Source organism: Typopeltis vanoorti, chromosome 7, assembly GCF_054136105.1.
Source record: "Typopeltis vanoorti isolate ZY-2024b chromosome 7, IOZ_Tvanoo_1.0, whole genome shotgun sequence".
NCBI lineage: Eukaryota > Metazoa > Arthropoda > Arachnida > Uropygi > Thelyphonidae > Typopeltis > Typopeltis vanoorti.
Window position 1 is genome coordinate 32187184 of NC_143555.1, and position 18051 is coordinate 32205234.

Sequence of the window (18051 nt, forward strand, 5' to 3'; positions counted from 1 at the left end):
GAACTTTTCCCAGGTCATCAATGCAGGAAATGGCAGAGAAGAGTGATGGTAAGTTGGCCTTGTCTTTTGGTAAGGTGACTACAGTATCATCTGGATGTGAGAGTGGTGGAAACTTGGGTGGGCAGAAGTTGCATGCAGTGGCCTTGGCAAGGGACCAGAAGGAGTGACTGCCATTTGGGCAGGAGGCAAATTTTCAGCATTTGGCCATTTCAAAGTCTGACTTGGAGTTGGTGATGATTCTTTTGCAACTCTTGTGAGCTGCAGTTTTGTTCTTGAGCCAGTTGTGGTAAGCAGAAGTTTTTTTCTTTTACACCATCGGCACAATTTTTTGAGAACCAAGGTTTGGATGGTGGTTGAGAATTTGGAGTGGAATAGAGGATGAAAGCAAGTTAATAAAACATCTTTTTATAAAAATAGTTTGTTTAGTGTCGTTAATACTGTTAAAAATAAGTAATGAGGGGATGAATGTCTTCATTTCTGTGAGGATGATTTCTGTTATTTAGTCTGAAGTTGTGGTCTGAATTTCCAAGAGGAGAACTAACAGCTGTAGTATACCTGGAAGGGGAGCTTGTTAGGAAGAGGCAAGTGTGTTGGCAAATTGGAGGGGGTTGTCTAGTATTCTGGCGGGAAGTATTCTGATGATCTGAGATTGGTCATTGCTGATTGTGAACACCTCAGCATCCCTGCCTGCTTGATAGGTGAAGCTGGAGAAGAGGTGCCAATATGAGTTGTGACCTTACTATAGATTGCAGAAAGTCAAGCTTTAGCAAGAGAAAGTTGAAAAGGTCAGAGTGGTTGACGGAGTTTCGAGAGTGATAGAAGGAGCATGTGCAAAGGGCAGGTTGATTTGGTAGAGAAAATCGAGCCAAAGCAAATTAAACAATGAGGATTCAATGATTTGTAGTCTCTGGCATGGTATGTTGGTTCCGACGAATGCACAAGTGCCATCATTGAGGCAGAAAGATATGTGTAATGCATAGTGTGGGCATTCGAGATGTATGGTGGCTGTTGGGCTTGCACTATACTTTTAATTTTTCCTCCAGGAAAACTTGACATTATAATCTGCTCACCAATGACATGTTATATAATAGTTACCATACCAAATAACGTCCTTCTTTTTACAAGCAACTTTACTCACCCAATTTTCATTACTATGCTCTAACTTACCTGATTTTTATTTTCTTTGTTATTTTCCCTGTGTCGTTTTTGAATACCACTCAACTTTCTGTATTTCTTTCATTGTATGTCTAGTAATCTGCTTTAGCCTAGCAATTTGGAAGGTTAAATTATTTTCAATATTGTCTTTAGTGGAAGAAACTTTCTTGTTCACTACTTCATTGTTCTTGCTAGCGTTCAGTTTCTTATGTGTTTTTAACAGAATTTTACAGCTGTATTTAATATTACAATAAAAATATATGTTATAAAGACACTAAATACTCACAAAAAAACAAGAAAAAAAACACGAATCTATTCTGATGTATACTTTTATATGGAGCTGAAGTCTGGAGCATAGTAGACTTTTAATAGACATTTAGTAAAAGCTTTGCAGATCTTTGAAAATAAAATCCTTAGTCTTTGGACCCGTAAGGTGAATGGGGAAGACATAATTAAGAACTTTATGAACTCTATAGATTTTTACTTGTGATACAATCAGAGCTTGCAAATTGAGATGGCTTGGAAATGGGGAAAGAATGGATGAGGAGAAAATGTCTAAACAAGTGTTCAAGGTGATATCTAATGAAACACCATGTAGAGGAATAAATACTGTAGCAATGTTGCGAGGATAATTGTTATATTATCTTGTTCGTATTTAATGTTGTTATTATTTTACATATATGTATCTATATTTCTTGTATTAACTACTTCTTAAAACTCTTTCAAAGATAATTCTTGTCTTGTTTAACCCTCAACTATATCTCTTGTCCTCTGTGCCTTTGTTGTAATCTTTCGTGGCCTCTCCTTCAATCTCGAATCTTGTGCAAAGTCTTCAAACCAGGAGAATTCTCCCTGATCTATAAATTCTGGGGTCAAGTCCTTTTCGGAATCAAGAAAATTGATTTGTTTAGCTGCGCCATCTTGATTCCTATACAAGAAAGAACTTCTTGTCAGGGATTTGACCTACAGATTATCACGATTCCAATAAATATCAACGTTAAACAAGCCCTTATTAATATTTCTAAACAGCAGTCATAACCGTTTCCCGCATTTTTACTTATACAGGTTCGATATTTTTGGCAGGTGGTGCATTGGCTTGGAAGATCATACACGTATTTTGGGTTAAGAAACAAAGAAATTTATTCATTCTAAACTACAATACATGTTAATCAAAACTAAGCAAAATGAAGGTCCCTAAAATTAATTATGCAAAAATTAACAGACAAGATCTAGTTCACAATAGGTATCTCTCATTAGGTGATATTAACAAATCCAAACTGTCCTTAATCCGATTACTTAACACAAATATGTAGATGAATGCCTTACTTCTTCCTCAGTTAATGCACATACAACACATCAAATTCAAACTAACCTTAAACTAATGACAATTCTTGTAACTCTACACTTCATAACTACAAAGGTTCTTGTTAGAGGAATAGGTACTAAAGTCCTAAAATCTATCTTAACAAGTCCGATCCACAGGAAATTTTATACTGTAGCTCACTCTGGCCTAAGAATTACAAATACAATAAGAAATAAAGCTTTACGTTACCAACCAGACGAATTCATTAGGAGATGCTTCTCATCATGTCTTCTTGTAGGTTTCTTTCAGGTTGTTACCCTATTCATCGAGCTGATGTTCCTTGCCTTGACTTCTTGGTGATTTCAATTATGGATCACTTCTGTACCTTATGTTCGAGAATCAGTCTGGCAGAAGGGTATGGCTGGAGCTATACGAAGTTTCGGCATACACTGTTTGTTCCATCGCATGGATGACTATGCTCGGACAAGCCTGCTATTTTAACCATATTACCACCGCTGAACGATTTTTGCTCGACTCCGTCGCCTCAAAGCTACGACCCACCACACGGAAAACCGTAGGGGGAAGAAAACACCAAAACCTGAATTAGGAATGAAACAGGCAAAAAGACCACGAACTTGCGTCGCTATGACTTTTATATGCTCGTGTCTGTTCTCCCTAATACGTCATTGATTTTCAGACGCCACCTAATTCTCCTTGCACACCGCACCTTCTCCTCTCATTACGTTTCCACGTGGGCAGCTTGCACGTGCCTTGGGTTCATATAGTAACTGGCTGCGGTCATGTTTATGATCGGATTACAATAGTTTACTCTAAACTCTGACCTTGTTGTTACAATGTCACCTCTACATTACCTTAATTCTTGTCAGTCATTTAAGGACCATTTACAAAATATTTACATAGAAAAATTACATGAATCGACTATTATTACTATATATATAAGGATTTCTATTATCATCTGTTTACAAGTAATTCTTTTTAGGAGATTTCTTTGCACTTCAGTTAAATCCTGAATGAAATACTCAAAGACAATTTAAGTGTTCATTCCAGAATTAACAATAACATCCAAAAAGACTTCCTGAAAGGAGAATACTGGAAGAGCTCAGGACACAAAATAGTGGTAGAAGTTGGTACGTGCAGTAAAAAACCTTAGAGGTCAGCAAGTTAAAGAAGAATGTCCTCATCTCATTTCAGGCTCTGATATTGAAAAGATTATCACTTGCCAGATATGATCTAGTACCGCTCTGTTGTAATGGAAAATTATTTTGCCTGTCTTTTGACGTTCAGGTTAAACAAGAAAGTTAAAGATATTGCTCATTTTCTTGCATCTTCCTCTGCTGTATTTGTATCCAGTTCTTGTAATATCTTTGTTTCTCATGTTGTTTCTGCCTGAAATGTGTATACTACTCTGGCAAAGAAGTTGTAGCACAAATAGAAAATTTATTAAACATCTCTTATATTTCTAACATTTTGTATTCACTAAAGTTATTCTTCTATTAATATTCTTGCTTTTACTTACCACATAGTAAGACTCTTTCCTTGGCTGTTCTTTGGCATGGTCAACTAACTTGTTATAATTTGACTTTATGTTGCTTTAATACGGCAGTCTCTCTTCTCTTGATGTTCTCTCAACTGCACAAAAAAAATGAAAAAAATAATCCAGCTCTTAGTTCATGATTTGACTTATCTGTTTAACTCTCATGTGATTTATCCTTTCCTTTTAACTTCAAGGATGCAGTTTGACATAAGTTACTTTTTTTTTCTTTTTCAAATCCTGTTTGACCACTGAATCTATTCTCAAGCATTGCTTTGAGCTGCATTCTTAGTTTATCACCTTGGTTTATATCTATTTGTAGTTCCATTTGTTACCTTTTAAAGTTCCACATGCCAGAATTGCAAGTTTTATTTTTGCTAGTTTAGGCATCATGACACCTCATTTATGGACATGTCCTCAGACATAACCATGGCAACACTATTACACAAGTTAATAAGAGATTACTTTCTGAGATAGATATTACTCAGTAACTCTAAATTCCCTCTTCTTGCATACTTTTCTTTCTTCAAACCATTACAAGTGCAGTTCATCTATGATTGCATCTTCTCTGCATTAAAATCACAATGCACCATTAACAATATATCACTGAACAATAACAAATGACTAATGCAAAAGAACATTAAAATTTTGTGACCTTTGTTTTATTTCAGTGAACTCCTGTTTATTTAATATCCTGCTTAATTTTTTTTTGTTCTATAATATCTTTCCAGAATGTCCAAACCTTTTGTATGGACAACTAGAATACAAAATTACTTTCAAATTCATTTTAATGTTTCCAATGAAGATATTCTTTTCATTGTGAGCAGTAGTAGATATTATGTGTTTTGCATTATCAGAAAATTTGAAGAAAATTTACATCACAAAATGTTTTTTAATTCTGAATTTCTTTTGTTTCAGTCTCATGGGATGCTTTTTGTGATTTTGTAAAAAAATGTCCATCTTCCACCTGCACAGGGAGAACATAGTTTAAACACTTAGTTTACTAAGTGTAAGCAAGCTGGATTTAGCTGTTCTCCTGTGAGACATGGCATAAAAATCATATATTCTTCCCATTTGATATTAAAAAAAAAAAAAAATTTCACCATTAAAATTTTTCTTTGCAATTTTGCAAAGAAAATCACCAGGTATTTTTGCAAAAATACCCAGTGATTTTGCATACAAGGGAAGTATCAAATTACTTTGGTGTATCTTGCTTCTGGTAGTTTGATACTTAGTCTAGGCATCCATAAATTGTATGTGTATTCTTTGCATAAACTAACATCATGCTTGTATTATCAGATCCCTTCATTATAAAGTTTTTCATTGTTGGATCAAAATCATTTCTAAAATGTTAGTTGGATGTAATTAAACTGCATTAAATACAAAAGAAAAACTGATCTTTTTTTTTTTCCCAGATAAAATATGTGATCAAATCAGTGATGCTATTTTAGATTCTCATTTAGCCCAAGATCCAGATGCCAAAGTAGCTTGTGGTAGGTTGTTTGTATTAAATTGGATTTTAATTGATACAGTGTTTTGTGAACATCTAATTTAGCTGTTACATAGAAAATTTTTGCTAGTCTCTACCCAAAGCTGGACATCTATGTTATCTTAGTTTATATAGTATGATATACACTGGTGTCCAAAATTTAAGGACAAACACTATTTCTGAATATTATAACCCCAAATTCAGATGAATTAGCTTGTGGCAATTTATATAATAACTGATTTCGAGCAGAAAGCAGGTGGACATTCAAATTTTGGAATTGCATGCAAAGGGGGTCATGTGGTAGCACTCAAAAGGATAAAAAGCACAAGGCTGTACTAAGCGAATTGTGTTTGAAAAAAAGAAGCTCTTTTGTGAAGGAACAAAGTTACAAACTTTGATGTCGTGTAATGTCTCAAACACATTATCTAGGTATTTAGCATGGGGAAGAATTATTGGAAAGCATGAAGAAGGTCATAGAATCACTAATATTACCAGAGAGTTGGAATTTTACAGCGTATCTATCCAGGCTCTGGGCATTTGAAACCAATGAAATGTATTCCAGATCTTTGCTAAGAGGGTGCCCTCACTCTACAATGGAGCATGAAGACAGATTTTTGGTTATAACAGCAAAACGTAATCAACATGGCATGGCAGGTCAGTTTTGCAAGTTGGCTCCATTCAAGCACAGGTACGAAGCTATCTCAACAGACTGTGGCAATATGTCTGCAACAAGGTAGGCCCATATACCTGAAGTCTTGTAGTCTGTGTCCCTTTATCCACAGCTCATCGTAGAGCACATTTTCAGTGGTGTTATATCCATAAAATTGGACAAGACAGCAATGGGTTAATGTACTGTTCATAGATGAGTTATTTTAGTCTTTCTTCTGATTCTTGATGACATTTGATTTGGTATGAAAGTGGTACAAGATATCTGTGTACCTGTGCTTGAATGGCGGCAACTTGCAAAACTGACCTGCCAGGTGCATCGGTTATGGTTTGCCGTTATAACCAAAAATCTGTCTTCATGCTCAATTGTAGAGTGTGGGCACCCTCTTAGCAAAGATCTGGAACACCTTTCATATCTTGAAAGGGATAGATACGCTGGTGCTGGGGTCATGGTGTGGGGAGGTATTATGCTTTAAGGACACACCGAGGTACAAGTGCTGGAAAAAGGGACTGTGACTGGTAAATGCAATTCTTCAATGTTGTGTTCGATTGTCCTGTGGTGCTCTAGGTACCATGGAATGCTTATGGATGACAATGCCACACCACATCCTGCATGCGCAGTGGAGATACTTCTGGTGACCGAGGATATTAATCGAATTGAGTGGACAGCATGCTCCCCAAGTCTCAACTCCATGATCCCCAGCACCAGCACATCTATCCCTTTCAAGAACATTCTCACAATGGTAAGCAGTACCACTTTCATACCAGATCAAATGTCATCATAGAACACATTTGAGATGCAATATGGAGATGCATTTCTGCTTGGAATTCTCCTCCAGAAAACAAACAAGGCCTTACTCTTGCTCTGAAGAGTGGGGCAGTGTACCTCAAGAATTCCTGAATCACTGTGCTAAGCATGGTATGATGTCATGAGAGCTGCATCCCAGTTCTGGGTGAACATATTTCAGTATGGAATATCTCTTCACATAGTTTTCTGTATGCACTATACATTAATTCCTTAACTATGTCCTTAGGAAAATTTTAAGTTTTGCCAAAAAACATACTGTAATTTAATTTGTATGAAATTAATAACACATTTTTTGTGTAATATAATTTATTAGTATGCTGCAATAAATTTGTGTCCACATTTGGCTGTAATCATGAAAATTTTTTTCATACACAGGTAAAAATCTAGTTCATTCATAGATTCTGAACACCAGTATAGTATGCTTGTCTCTCTCATACATGAGAGAGATTGATTCATTCAAATGCACACAATGGATTTTAAAGGCAGAGAGTTGCCTTTTCACATTTGAAAATACAGTATTTCAATAAGGTAGAAAATGTAATTATAAAACCTTTCTTTTTTACACGATGATCCGAATGCATTTTTGAAAATTATGGAGACAACTACCGTGTTTGAATAAAAACTTTAGTTTAATATAACTAAAATCTACATTCGACGTTTCAAGATTCGACGAAATCAAGAGCAAAGGGCTCTTGATTCCGCCATGCTAAGACCGACAGTCTGGCTTAGATATGTTGACGACATGTTTACGATCTGGCCGCACGGGCGACAAACGCTAAACACATCCTTAGCCACCTGAACAAACAACACAAATACATACAATTTACCAGTGAAATCAAAAACCAAAATTCGCTCTTGTTCCAGACACACTAGTTACACATGTTCCTTCAGGCAGTCTATCCTTCACAGTCTACCAAAAACCGACACACACTGGCCAATACATGCATGCTAATTCATACCACCACCCATCACAAAAATATGGGGTTATTAACACCCTTAAAAACGGAGCTACAACAATTTGCTCTAACCAGCAAGCCCTGAAACAAGAACTAAAAATCATCAGCGACACATTCAGAAATAATGGCTATAACAAAAATACTATTAATAAAATACTCCATAAAACAACAACAAAAACAAATCTAGATTACAGTAAACCATTGCCATCCCATACATTAAGGAGTTATCGGGAAAAAAAATCAACAGAATCCTACAACATTATAACCTCAATGCCACCTTTAAACCACCCACTAAACTTAAAACCATATTCAACTCCTATAAGGATCCTCTCCTCCCATTAGCACATCCTGGAGTCTATTGCATCCGCTGCACCTGTAACTTACCGTACATTGGTGAAACAGGACGGACAATCTATATACGCAAGAAAGAACACATTAAATATAACCATTATGGTGAAGCAGGCCTCTCAGACCATGCACTCAACGCCTTACACCAAATCAACTGGAAAAGCACCTGCTCTTTACACTGCACAAAAACCTGATACAAAAGGAAATTTAAAGAAGCCTTTGAAATCCTGACAAACCACCCAAATATCAACAACAAAGATGGCATGAAAATTCCAAGGATCTGGTGGCACACATTCAGCCTACCTAATATATAAGATCCAGCATAAGTCAGGACTCTAGCCAGTCTTCAGCTAGTATTAAAAATCATTCCATACCAACTGGCTGGAATGTACATGATGTTAACATATGTATATAGATAGATACTTGTTGTTGTTCTGCCCATTGTATTTCTACAACCAACAGATAACACTAATAATAGGACTCTAGTGTTGATGTATAATTTTTTTTTTATTTACCAGAGGTCAAGCCAACAATTGTTGTAGCAGTTGGTCAGTGTCTTTAACAAACCAGTTCGATTGTAGTGTAGCTTGTTTTCTGTGTACGGTTGTATGCTCCAGAAGATGATCTTGACATAAAGGTCGAACGTCGAATGTAGATTTTAGTTATATTAAACTAAAGTTTTCATTCAAACACAGTAGTTGTCTCCATAATTTTCAAAAATGCATGTAATTATAAAAGATTGTTTATTGAGCAGATGATATGGTTGTCATGAGTTTTGAAAATGGTGAGCTAGCACTGGTTGACTTTTTGGTAGTATATGTCTTGAATTCACCCTGAATCCAGTGGTGTTCTCTGCTATTTTCTTCATCATCATCAAATTCCTGCCATGTACCCTCAAGGGGTGTACAGGATATGATAGTATTACATCATTAATTTCCTATCTACAATTTTCCTCCAAATCAGTCTGTTACTTGTCAAGACTCCAACATTATCAGATCTTATATTTCTATCGTCTAAAGCACTTTGTACCATATCAATCCACCTATATCTTGGTCTTCCTCTGGGTCGTTTTGCTGCCAACCTGGCAGAGAACACTTGTTTTGCTAATCTTTCCTCGCCCATTCTGTTTAAGTGACCATACCACCTGAGATTAGATCTGCTAACGCATTCCTGGATGCTGACAATGTCAAGTTCTTACCTAATATCCTCGTTTTTAATACGATATTACCATTGATGCCATCTGTTCATGCCTATAATCTTTCTCAGGACTCTCATATCTGTGGTCTCTAGTCTTTGGTCAAGTGTTTTACTTCTGACCCAGCTCTTAGATCCATAAGTTAAAACTGGTTTGAACACTGTCTTGTATACAGCTAATTTAGTGTTCCGACTAATTTCTCTCATATTCCATATGAATTTATTCAATTGACTTCCCACCATACCAGCTTTGCTGATTCTGTTGTCTATTTCTATATTTAATTTACCAACTTCAGTAAAAATCGTGCCTAAATAGCTGAAATGTTTTACTTGTTCCACAGGTTCTCCATTCACAACACAGTTGACATTTTCAATGATTCTGCCTATTTTCATTGTCTTTGTCTTTTTATTGCTGACCTTCATACCATATCTATTACAACAGCTATTCAATTTAGTCAGAGAATCTTGCAGACTTGTAGCGGATTTATTTAGAAGTATAACATCGTCTGCATAAAGCAAAGAGCTGACATTAACATCTCCAATTTTGATATCATGTTTAATACCTTCGTAAATTTTCCTTCGTAATGTGATCCATATAGATAATGAATAACAGAGGGGATAATGTACATCCTTGTCTCACACCAGATTTAACATTAAACCATCCTTCCTGTACTTCCTTCAATTCTAACTGCTGACTTACAACTCAAATAAAGACTAAGTATTGCTTGATATAATGCCCCATTGACACCATATAACTGCAGCGTATTGAATAGCTTCTCTCTTGGCACCTTGTCATATGCCTTTTCCAAATCGACAAAACTTAAATACAGATCTTTGTTATATTCCCATGCTTTCTTGACTATTTGTCGTAAAGTGAAGATCTGATCCTGACAGCCTCTATTTGGCCTGAATCCAGCTTGTTCTTCACCAAGCTTTTCTTCCACAATTCTTCTCAAGTATACTTGCATAGATCTTGCCAGGAACACTCAGTAGGGAAATACCTCTGTAATTCTCACATGCAGTTTTATTTCCCTTTTTGTATATGTGTACTATGAGAGCTCTACTCCAATCATCGGGAATTCATCCTTCTGTCCAGGCTTTCTGAACTATGCAGTGCAGCCACTTTAAGACTCTTATACCACCATACTTCAGCATTTCTAGTCGAATATCATCTACTCCTGCTGCCTTTCCACATTTCAAGCCTTTGATGGCTTTTTCTACTTCAAGTATGGATATGTATTCCTGACTGCATGCCTGGTCAGTGTTTTTTGCCACTGTGCTGTCATCACTGCTTGTTTCATTTAGCAGTTTTTCAAAGTAATTACTCCATACTTAAAGGATATCTTTTTCTCCCGTTTTCATGTCACCTTTATCATCTCTAACTCCTTTTACAGCACTCTTTCCTCCATTACTAAGCTTCTTCAACAACCTCCAGAATATTTTGCCACCTTCTTGATATTTATTTTCTATATTCTTGCCAAAGTCCTCCCATAACTTTTGTTTAGCTAGTTTCACACATTGTTTAGCATTCTTGCATTTGTCTCTATATTCTCTAAGAGCACAAGCTGACTTATTTGACAGGAATTTTTGATATGCTTTCTTCTTTTCCTTCACTGCCTCTTTAACTTCCTGTGTCCACCAGGGAGTTCTGATTTTTTTATCCTTACAGACAACCTCACCACATGCCTCTCTTGCAGAATCAATCGCTGTTTTCTTCAGAGTTTGCCACTGAATCTCCAAAGTTTGATTCCTGTTCTTTCTTGTATAGTGTAATATGTTAGCAAATATATGATGGGAGGTAATTTTATAAATCATACTAGCCATAAAATGTATCTTCCAGTACAAACTTCTCCATCTATAAAATCAGTCATAGAATCATTTAATAATTATAGCTGAAAAAATGACAGTTGCTAATGTGATACAGAAGTTTTTATCAAAATTTTGTAAGAAATATAAACTCTCATGAAATTCCTGATATACATCCTACGTGTATTACAGAATGCTATCATTGTTTTAAATGATGGCTACTAGTTTCATTGTTGACAGTTTCCTTTCCAAATGAAAGGTTATTTGTCAGGTCTCCAGTATTGTCATTTATAACATTTTGGTCTTCTAAGGTATTAATAACAGCATCAATTCCAATTAGATGGTGATCATACTCTGGGTATTTTTTTTTTTTTTTCTTAATATCCTTACATCAAACATCTGTTCTGGAATCATTTCTCTCAGATCTCGTTTAAGTAATCATACCATATTAGAATAGGCATCCTCACACATTACAAATACTAACAGTGTCAAGCTCCTTTCTTAGCATCTTAATTTTTAAAATGTTTCTACTGTCGATGCTATGTTTCACATTTTTTTACCAAATTTTCTCAGCATTACACAACTAGTCTGATTAGCCATCTCCTTTTTATTAACCAAATTTTCAAATTAAAATTAGTTTGAACCCTATCTTATATATTGCTGGTGTAATGTTTTGCAAATTTCTCCCTTATTCTGATTAAATTTTAGTCATATAGCTTTCCAGCTTTGTTTATTCTTTAGCTGACTTCCACTATAGCAGACTTGTAGAGACCATAGGAACACTTGGTTATAGTGAATTTCTTTTAGCATAGTATTACACCTGTAGACCGTGGTTGAGACTTTTCAGCAGTTTGTTTTGGGTGTGTTTGATATTATAAAGGCAAATAGTATCATGTTTTCAAATTTCCATTTGCTGTCTTTACTGAAAATTGTGATCCAAATTACTGAAATGTTATGTTTATTTTATTATTATTTTTTATATGCCTTCCCCCAGAAAAGATTTATTTGTAAACCTATAGTATATTTGTACTGTTGGTGGGCTAGGAATTTTTTTTCTATTAATTTTCTATTATTATTATTATTCAGGCCTCCATGGAGTCAAAAGACTCATCGTGGGAGGTCCTTTCTAAGAAATACAAGTCTGTCAAGACTCATCGAGGGAGGTCCTTCCTAGGAAACACAAAATCTATCATACCACTCCTTAAACTCATTGACTGTTCTCGCTCTCACCACTCTATCAGGCAATACATTCCATGGTTCAACCACCCTCCATGCAAAAAAACCACTCCTCACCATCATGCTCACAGTTTCCTTCCGTAACTTCCAGGGATGGCCCCTTGTCATCACTACTTCCCGCTGTTCAACCAAGTGAAACAAATCCCCAGTGTCAACCTAGCAACCACCTTTCAACAGTTTAAAAGTCTCAATCATATCACCTCTCCTTCTTCTATCCACCAAACTCTGCAGTCCACATTCCCTCAGCCAGTCCTCATGACTATCATTGTACAGTCCTGAAACTATCTTTGTTATCTGCCTTTGTACCCTTTCCACAGTTAATTTATCCCCTTCAAATCCTGGGGACCACATCTGAGAAAAATAATCTACGTGTGGTCTGATCAATGTCTTATACAACGGAATGATAACTTTTTTATCTCTATATGTCAGCATCCTTCTCATTATTTCAGCAATCCTCTGTGTTACCTTCACCACCTTTGCAATATGTCCTCTGAATTTCAGGTTTCTATCAATCATCAAACACAGATCTCTTATCTCCCCTACTTCCTCCAGTATAGTTGCTCCAACAGAGTATGCAGCATCCCATCGTTGTGTCCCAAACCTCAAGACCTTATATTTTGCTGCATTAAACCGACACCCCCCCCTCCAGTCATTTGCCCATCTTTCTAGCTTATTCAAATCATCTTGCAGGGCTACCACATCTGAACTATTACTAATAACCCTTCCCAGCTTCACATCATCTGCAAACAACTGAATATCCCCCTGCAATCCATTGACAATGTCATTGATATAAAAGTTAAATAATATAGGTCCCTGTACTGAGTCCTGTGGGACCCCACTTGCAACCCTCTGTCTCCTTGAAACTACCCCACCATACACAACTCTCTGATACCTATCGGACAGCCAATTCTGAATCCAGTTGACCAATCTGACATCCAGACCCATGTGCTGCAACTTAACTATCAGCTTATCATGTAGCACCCTGTCAAATGCCTTTGCCAAGTCTAAGGAAACTGCAGTATATGCCTTTCCCCTCATCTAATGTTCTTGTAACTTTATTATAAAAGGCTAGCATATTGCTAAAACAAGAGCGTCCTTTCACAAATCCATGTTGATTCTCACAGATAACATTACCCTCATCTGCCCAATGCTGTATACGGTCCCTCACTACTTTCTCCAAGATCTTAACAACTACTGATGACACACAGACTGGCCTATAATTAAACACTTCCAGTCTGTTACCACCCTTATGCAATGGCACTATCTTACCTTCCTTCCATTCCCTGAGCACCTTTCCCATAGCCAGACTTTCATTGAAAAGCCAGTGTCAAAGGAGCTATCAGTTCCTTAGCACATTCTCTCAAAACTCATGGTGAAATACCATCCAGTCCCACAGCTTTACTGGCATCTAGAGTACCCAGTATTTGAAACACATTCTCCTCCTGCACCTCTAAACCTTGAACCTGCCCTATCCCTCTAGTATTAAAATTTACTCCTGCAGGATGAAATACATCAATAAAGTGTTCATTGAACAATTCCACTATGTCCTCTGTATCAGTCACTCTATTCCCATTTTTATCCCACAATGTCATTCTTCCACAATCATTTCTCCTCTACTGGAAAAAAATTCCCTAGGATTTTCTTTGAATCTTAGGGTTAATCTCTTCTCGTATTCCAGTTTCACCTTACTTACCATGCTAGTCACTCCTCTGGCCTGTGTCTTATATTCTTCATGCATCTGCTCCTCATCTGTCTCCTTATATCTCTTCCATAGCCTCGTTTTCACATGCAGCTCCTGTTTAATATTGTTTGTCATCCACTTTACACCAAATTGTGTCCTCTTCTTCACTCGTGGTATACAACTTACCATTGCTGATAACAAATATTCTTTCACAATTTCCCACCCACTAGTGATATCCCGGCCTTCCAATTCCTCCCTCCATGAAACTTCCCCAAGTTGATGTCTAAGACTGTTATAATCACCTGCCTTATATTCCACATAAGTTCCTGTCTCTTTGATACTCCTGCATGTCTATTCATCCTCCAAGTCAAAACCACATGGTCACTCTCTCCAACTAGTGGGAGAGATGTCATCTCAGTTATTATCAAATCTTCTGATGCTATGACCAAATCCCAAACTCTTGAACTTCTTGTTCCCTCTGTTACGTGTTGCTTAAGACATTTGTCCCTCAAGAATTCTAGAAATTCCATTCCCTTATTGCTACATGTATCTTCCTCTCCCCAATTTATACTGCTGTAGTTAAAATCTCCCATAACAATCATTCTTCTTGCACTTACCAAGCTCAACTGTCTAAACATTTCCTGGTCCCCACCCTCTGTGCTCCTTGGTTTGTAACAACATCCCACTAAATATCCCCTCTTGCCTATCTCTACCTCACATCATATGCTTTCAGAATCATTAGTGTCACTGCCTTCTAAATTCTTAAAGGACATCGTCACTTATCATAAGCAGTACTCCACCACCATGCTTTTGCTTTCTATCCTGCCGAAAAATGCTGTAACCTGCTACTTCTATTCCTGTTATAATATCCTCTTCTGTCAACCATATCTCAATGATCCCAATAATCTTTGCCCAGACTGATGCTATCAGCACCACTAATTCCTCTCCTTTATTCCGGATACTCCTGGTGTTAGTATAAAGCATAAAAATTCCACTATTTCTATACCCAGCATTATCTCCTCCAGACTCCACTGGGTTCAGTGCTACGTGATGTTGTCCCCCCCCCCTTCTTCCAAGTACCCCTTTCCTACAAGAGGCCACCCCTGCTACCATCCACCTTGGGCATTCTAGCCTCCCTGCATTGACACACTGACTCGTTCAGAACAGCAGTCTCTCCAGATGCCTTTCATCCTTCCTCATTCACATGCAAGTGGTCTCTCGCATACAATTCCTCTCTGTCCTCAAACGCTCTCCAAGCATCCACATATTCCAATCCTCTCTTCTGACACATTCTAGCTATTATGTTATTCAATATTACTACTCTTCTGCTCAGCTCATCACAATCATACCCAGGCAACACGCACACTATCTTTCCTCTCTGCATCTTCTTTCGTACTACCTCAAGCAAGAATCTCATATCTCTTGCTGCCCAATTTACATTACCTCTCAAGTCATTTGTTCCTACCATCACAATCATCTCATCCACCCTTTCATCCCTCTTAATTGCCATACCCACACTTTCTATTGTTCCTCCAGGCAAACACTCCTCATGCATCTTATCTTGCACACCACAGATCATCAAGTCACCATACATTACACCTCTTACCATTCCCTCTCTCTCCTACTGTTTCCGTTCTCCTCTTCTATCATTCCCATACCTCTCTCTCTCTCTCTCTCTCTCTCTCTCATTTCCTCTCTTCCGTTGATCCTATTCTCTCCTCTTGTGTGTGTGTGTGTGTATGTATTTTTTACATTATCTGGAAACCCTTCTCTAGAGAGCAACATGGAACTTTTTCATGCAGCCAATAGGCAGGACAGTGGGTTCACACCAGGCAATGAAATTCATCTCTCACTTAAAAAAGACAATTCACAAACATCCATCCCCACAGTAGGATTTGAAACCACAGTCTTTGATTGGAGAGCAGATATTTTAACCACTCAGCCAACCAGGCTGGCATGCCAAATTACATCAGTTATTCAGTTTAGTTTTTACAACAACAACAAAAAAAAGACTTCTAAATAAACACATACCTCATCTGCATGAAGTATTTGAATTGAATAACTAAGATTTTGATATTAGTTTAATACTGCTTTCCTTCTTAATATGATCCATAGAAATGATGAATAGCAATGGAAATATCATACACTCTTATCTTATGCATGATTTTACATCAGACCATTTTCCTGTATGTCTCCTACATTTCTAACATTTGACCTACCACTTAAGTACAGACTATATGGTATTATTTTGCAACCTCCATGGACTCTGAAGACTCATTGCAGGAAGTTCTCACAGACCACAATAACTATGATATCCTGCCTTGAATTCATTCAGCATCAGTGTACTCACCACCTTCTCTGGCTATGCATTCCCCTCATTAATCACTTGCAAAGCAAAAAAATTCCTTTTTCAGTTCCTTATTCATGTGACCATTGTACACTTTTCAGGGATAACTTCTCGTTCTCAAATCGCCAGTTATTCTGTGCAATAATTCCCCTGTATCTATTTGATAGGCTCCTCCCACCAACTTGTATATCACTCCTCCCCTTCCTATTTGCCAGGCTCTGAGGATCACATTCCCTGATACTCAATATCCGAGAGTTGTGAAACCGTCTTAGTTATTTGCCTCTTGCACTCTCTCTCTCTCTCGCTAGTGTTTTCTTATTACCAATATAGCCAGTGAACAGATCTGTGTACAGAAATCCAAACAAGGCCTAATTAATGCCTATAGTGAAACTATCACCTCCTTGTCTGTACATGTGAGTATTCTTCACATTATAGCAGCAGCAGTTTTATGGTTAATCCGTACAACTTGTGTTCCCTGTTCTTCAATTCCCTATTGCCAGGAACAGAAGATCACTTGCCTTCTCCAATATGGTAAACCTCATTCCATCTTCATTGGCCACATTGCATAACTTTACACTTGTCATTGAAATGACATCCCCATTCTTCATGCCAAAGCACTAACCTATTCAAATCGTCCTGTAACAACAACATGCCAGAACTTCTTGACTTTGCTCTTCCTAATTTAGCATCATCAGCAAACAACCGAACGTCTCTTTTTGTACTGTGAATTATATCATTGATATATATATATATATATATATATATATATATATATATATATATACAATAAACAACAGTGGTCCCAGAATGGAACCCAGTGGTATCCCACTTGTCCCTTTCCTTTTCCAAGACACTGCACCTTCATACACAATTTGCTTGTTTCTATCAGTCAGCGATCCCTATCCTTCTTAATTTTGATAGTAGTTTATAGTGCGATACCCAGTCAAATACCTTAGCAAAATGCAGATAAATCATGGTATAAGCATCTCCTCTAATACACTACTCACACTATTATAAATATTGCTTACATCAATTGTAGTGTTTTCAAAAACTACAATTGATAAGTTTTATCGTTCTAGACTTAGACTGTAAATATAGATCACTATCATCATCAAATTCCTGACATGTACTCTCAAGGGGTGTACAGGATATGATAGTTACTACATGAAAACTTTACATCATTACTAACTTCCTATTTACAATTTTCCTCCAAATCAGTCTGTTACTTGTCAAGACTCCATCATTATCAGATCTTATATTTCTGTCGTCTAAGGCAATTTGTACCGTATCAATCCACCTATATCTTGGTCTTCCTCTGGGTCGTTTTCTTGCCAACCTGACAGAGAGCACTTGTTTTGCTAATCTTTCCTCGTCCATTCTGTTTAAGTGACCATACCACCTGTGATTAGCTCTGCTAACGCATTCCTGGATGCTGACAATATCAAGTTCTTTCCTAATATCGTCGTTTTTAATATGATATTGCCATTAATGCCATCTGTTCACGCCTCTA

At 37.1% G+C, this 18051-nt stretch overlaps 1 protein-coding gene across 1 annotated transcript in view; it reads left to right on the top strand.

Moving 5' to 3' along the window:
- LOC150104566 (S-adenosylmethionine synthase-like) overlaps positions 1-18051 on the top strand; it is a 196569-nt gene that overhangs the window by 17660 nt on the left and 160858 nt on the right. Inside the window, exon 2 of the mRNA XM_090395782.1 lies at positions 5426-5503. Coding sequence (XP_090251908.1) covers positions 5426-5503 — 78 coding nt within the window. The remainder of the gene's footprint in view (positions 1-5425; positions 5504-18051) is intronic.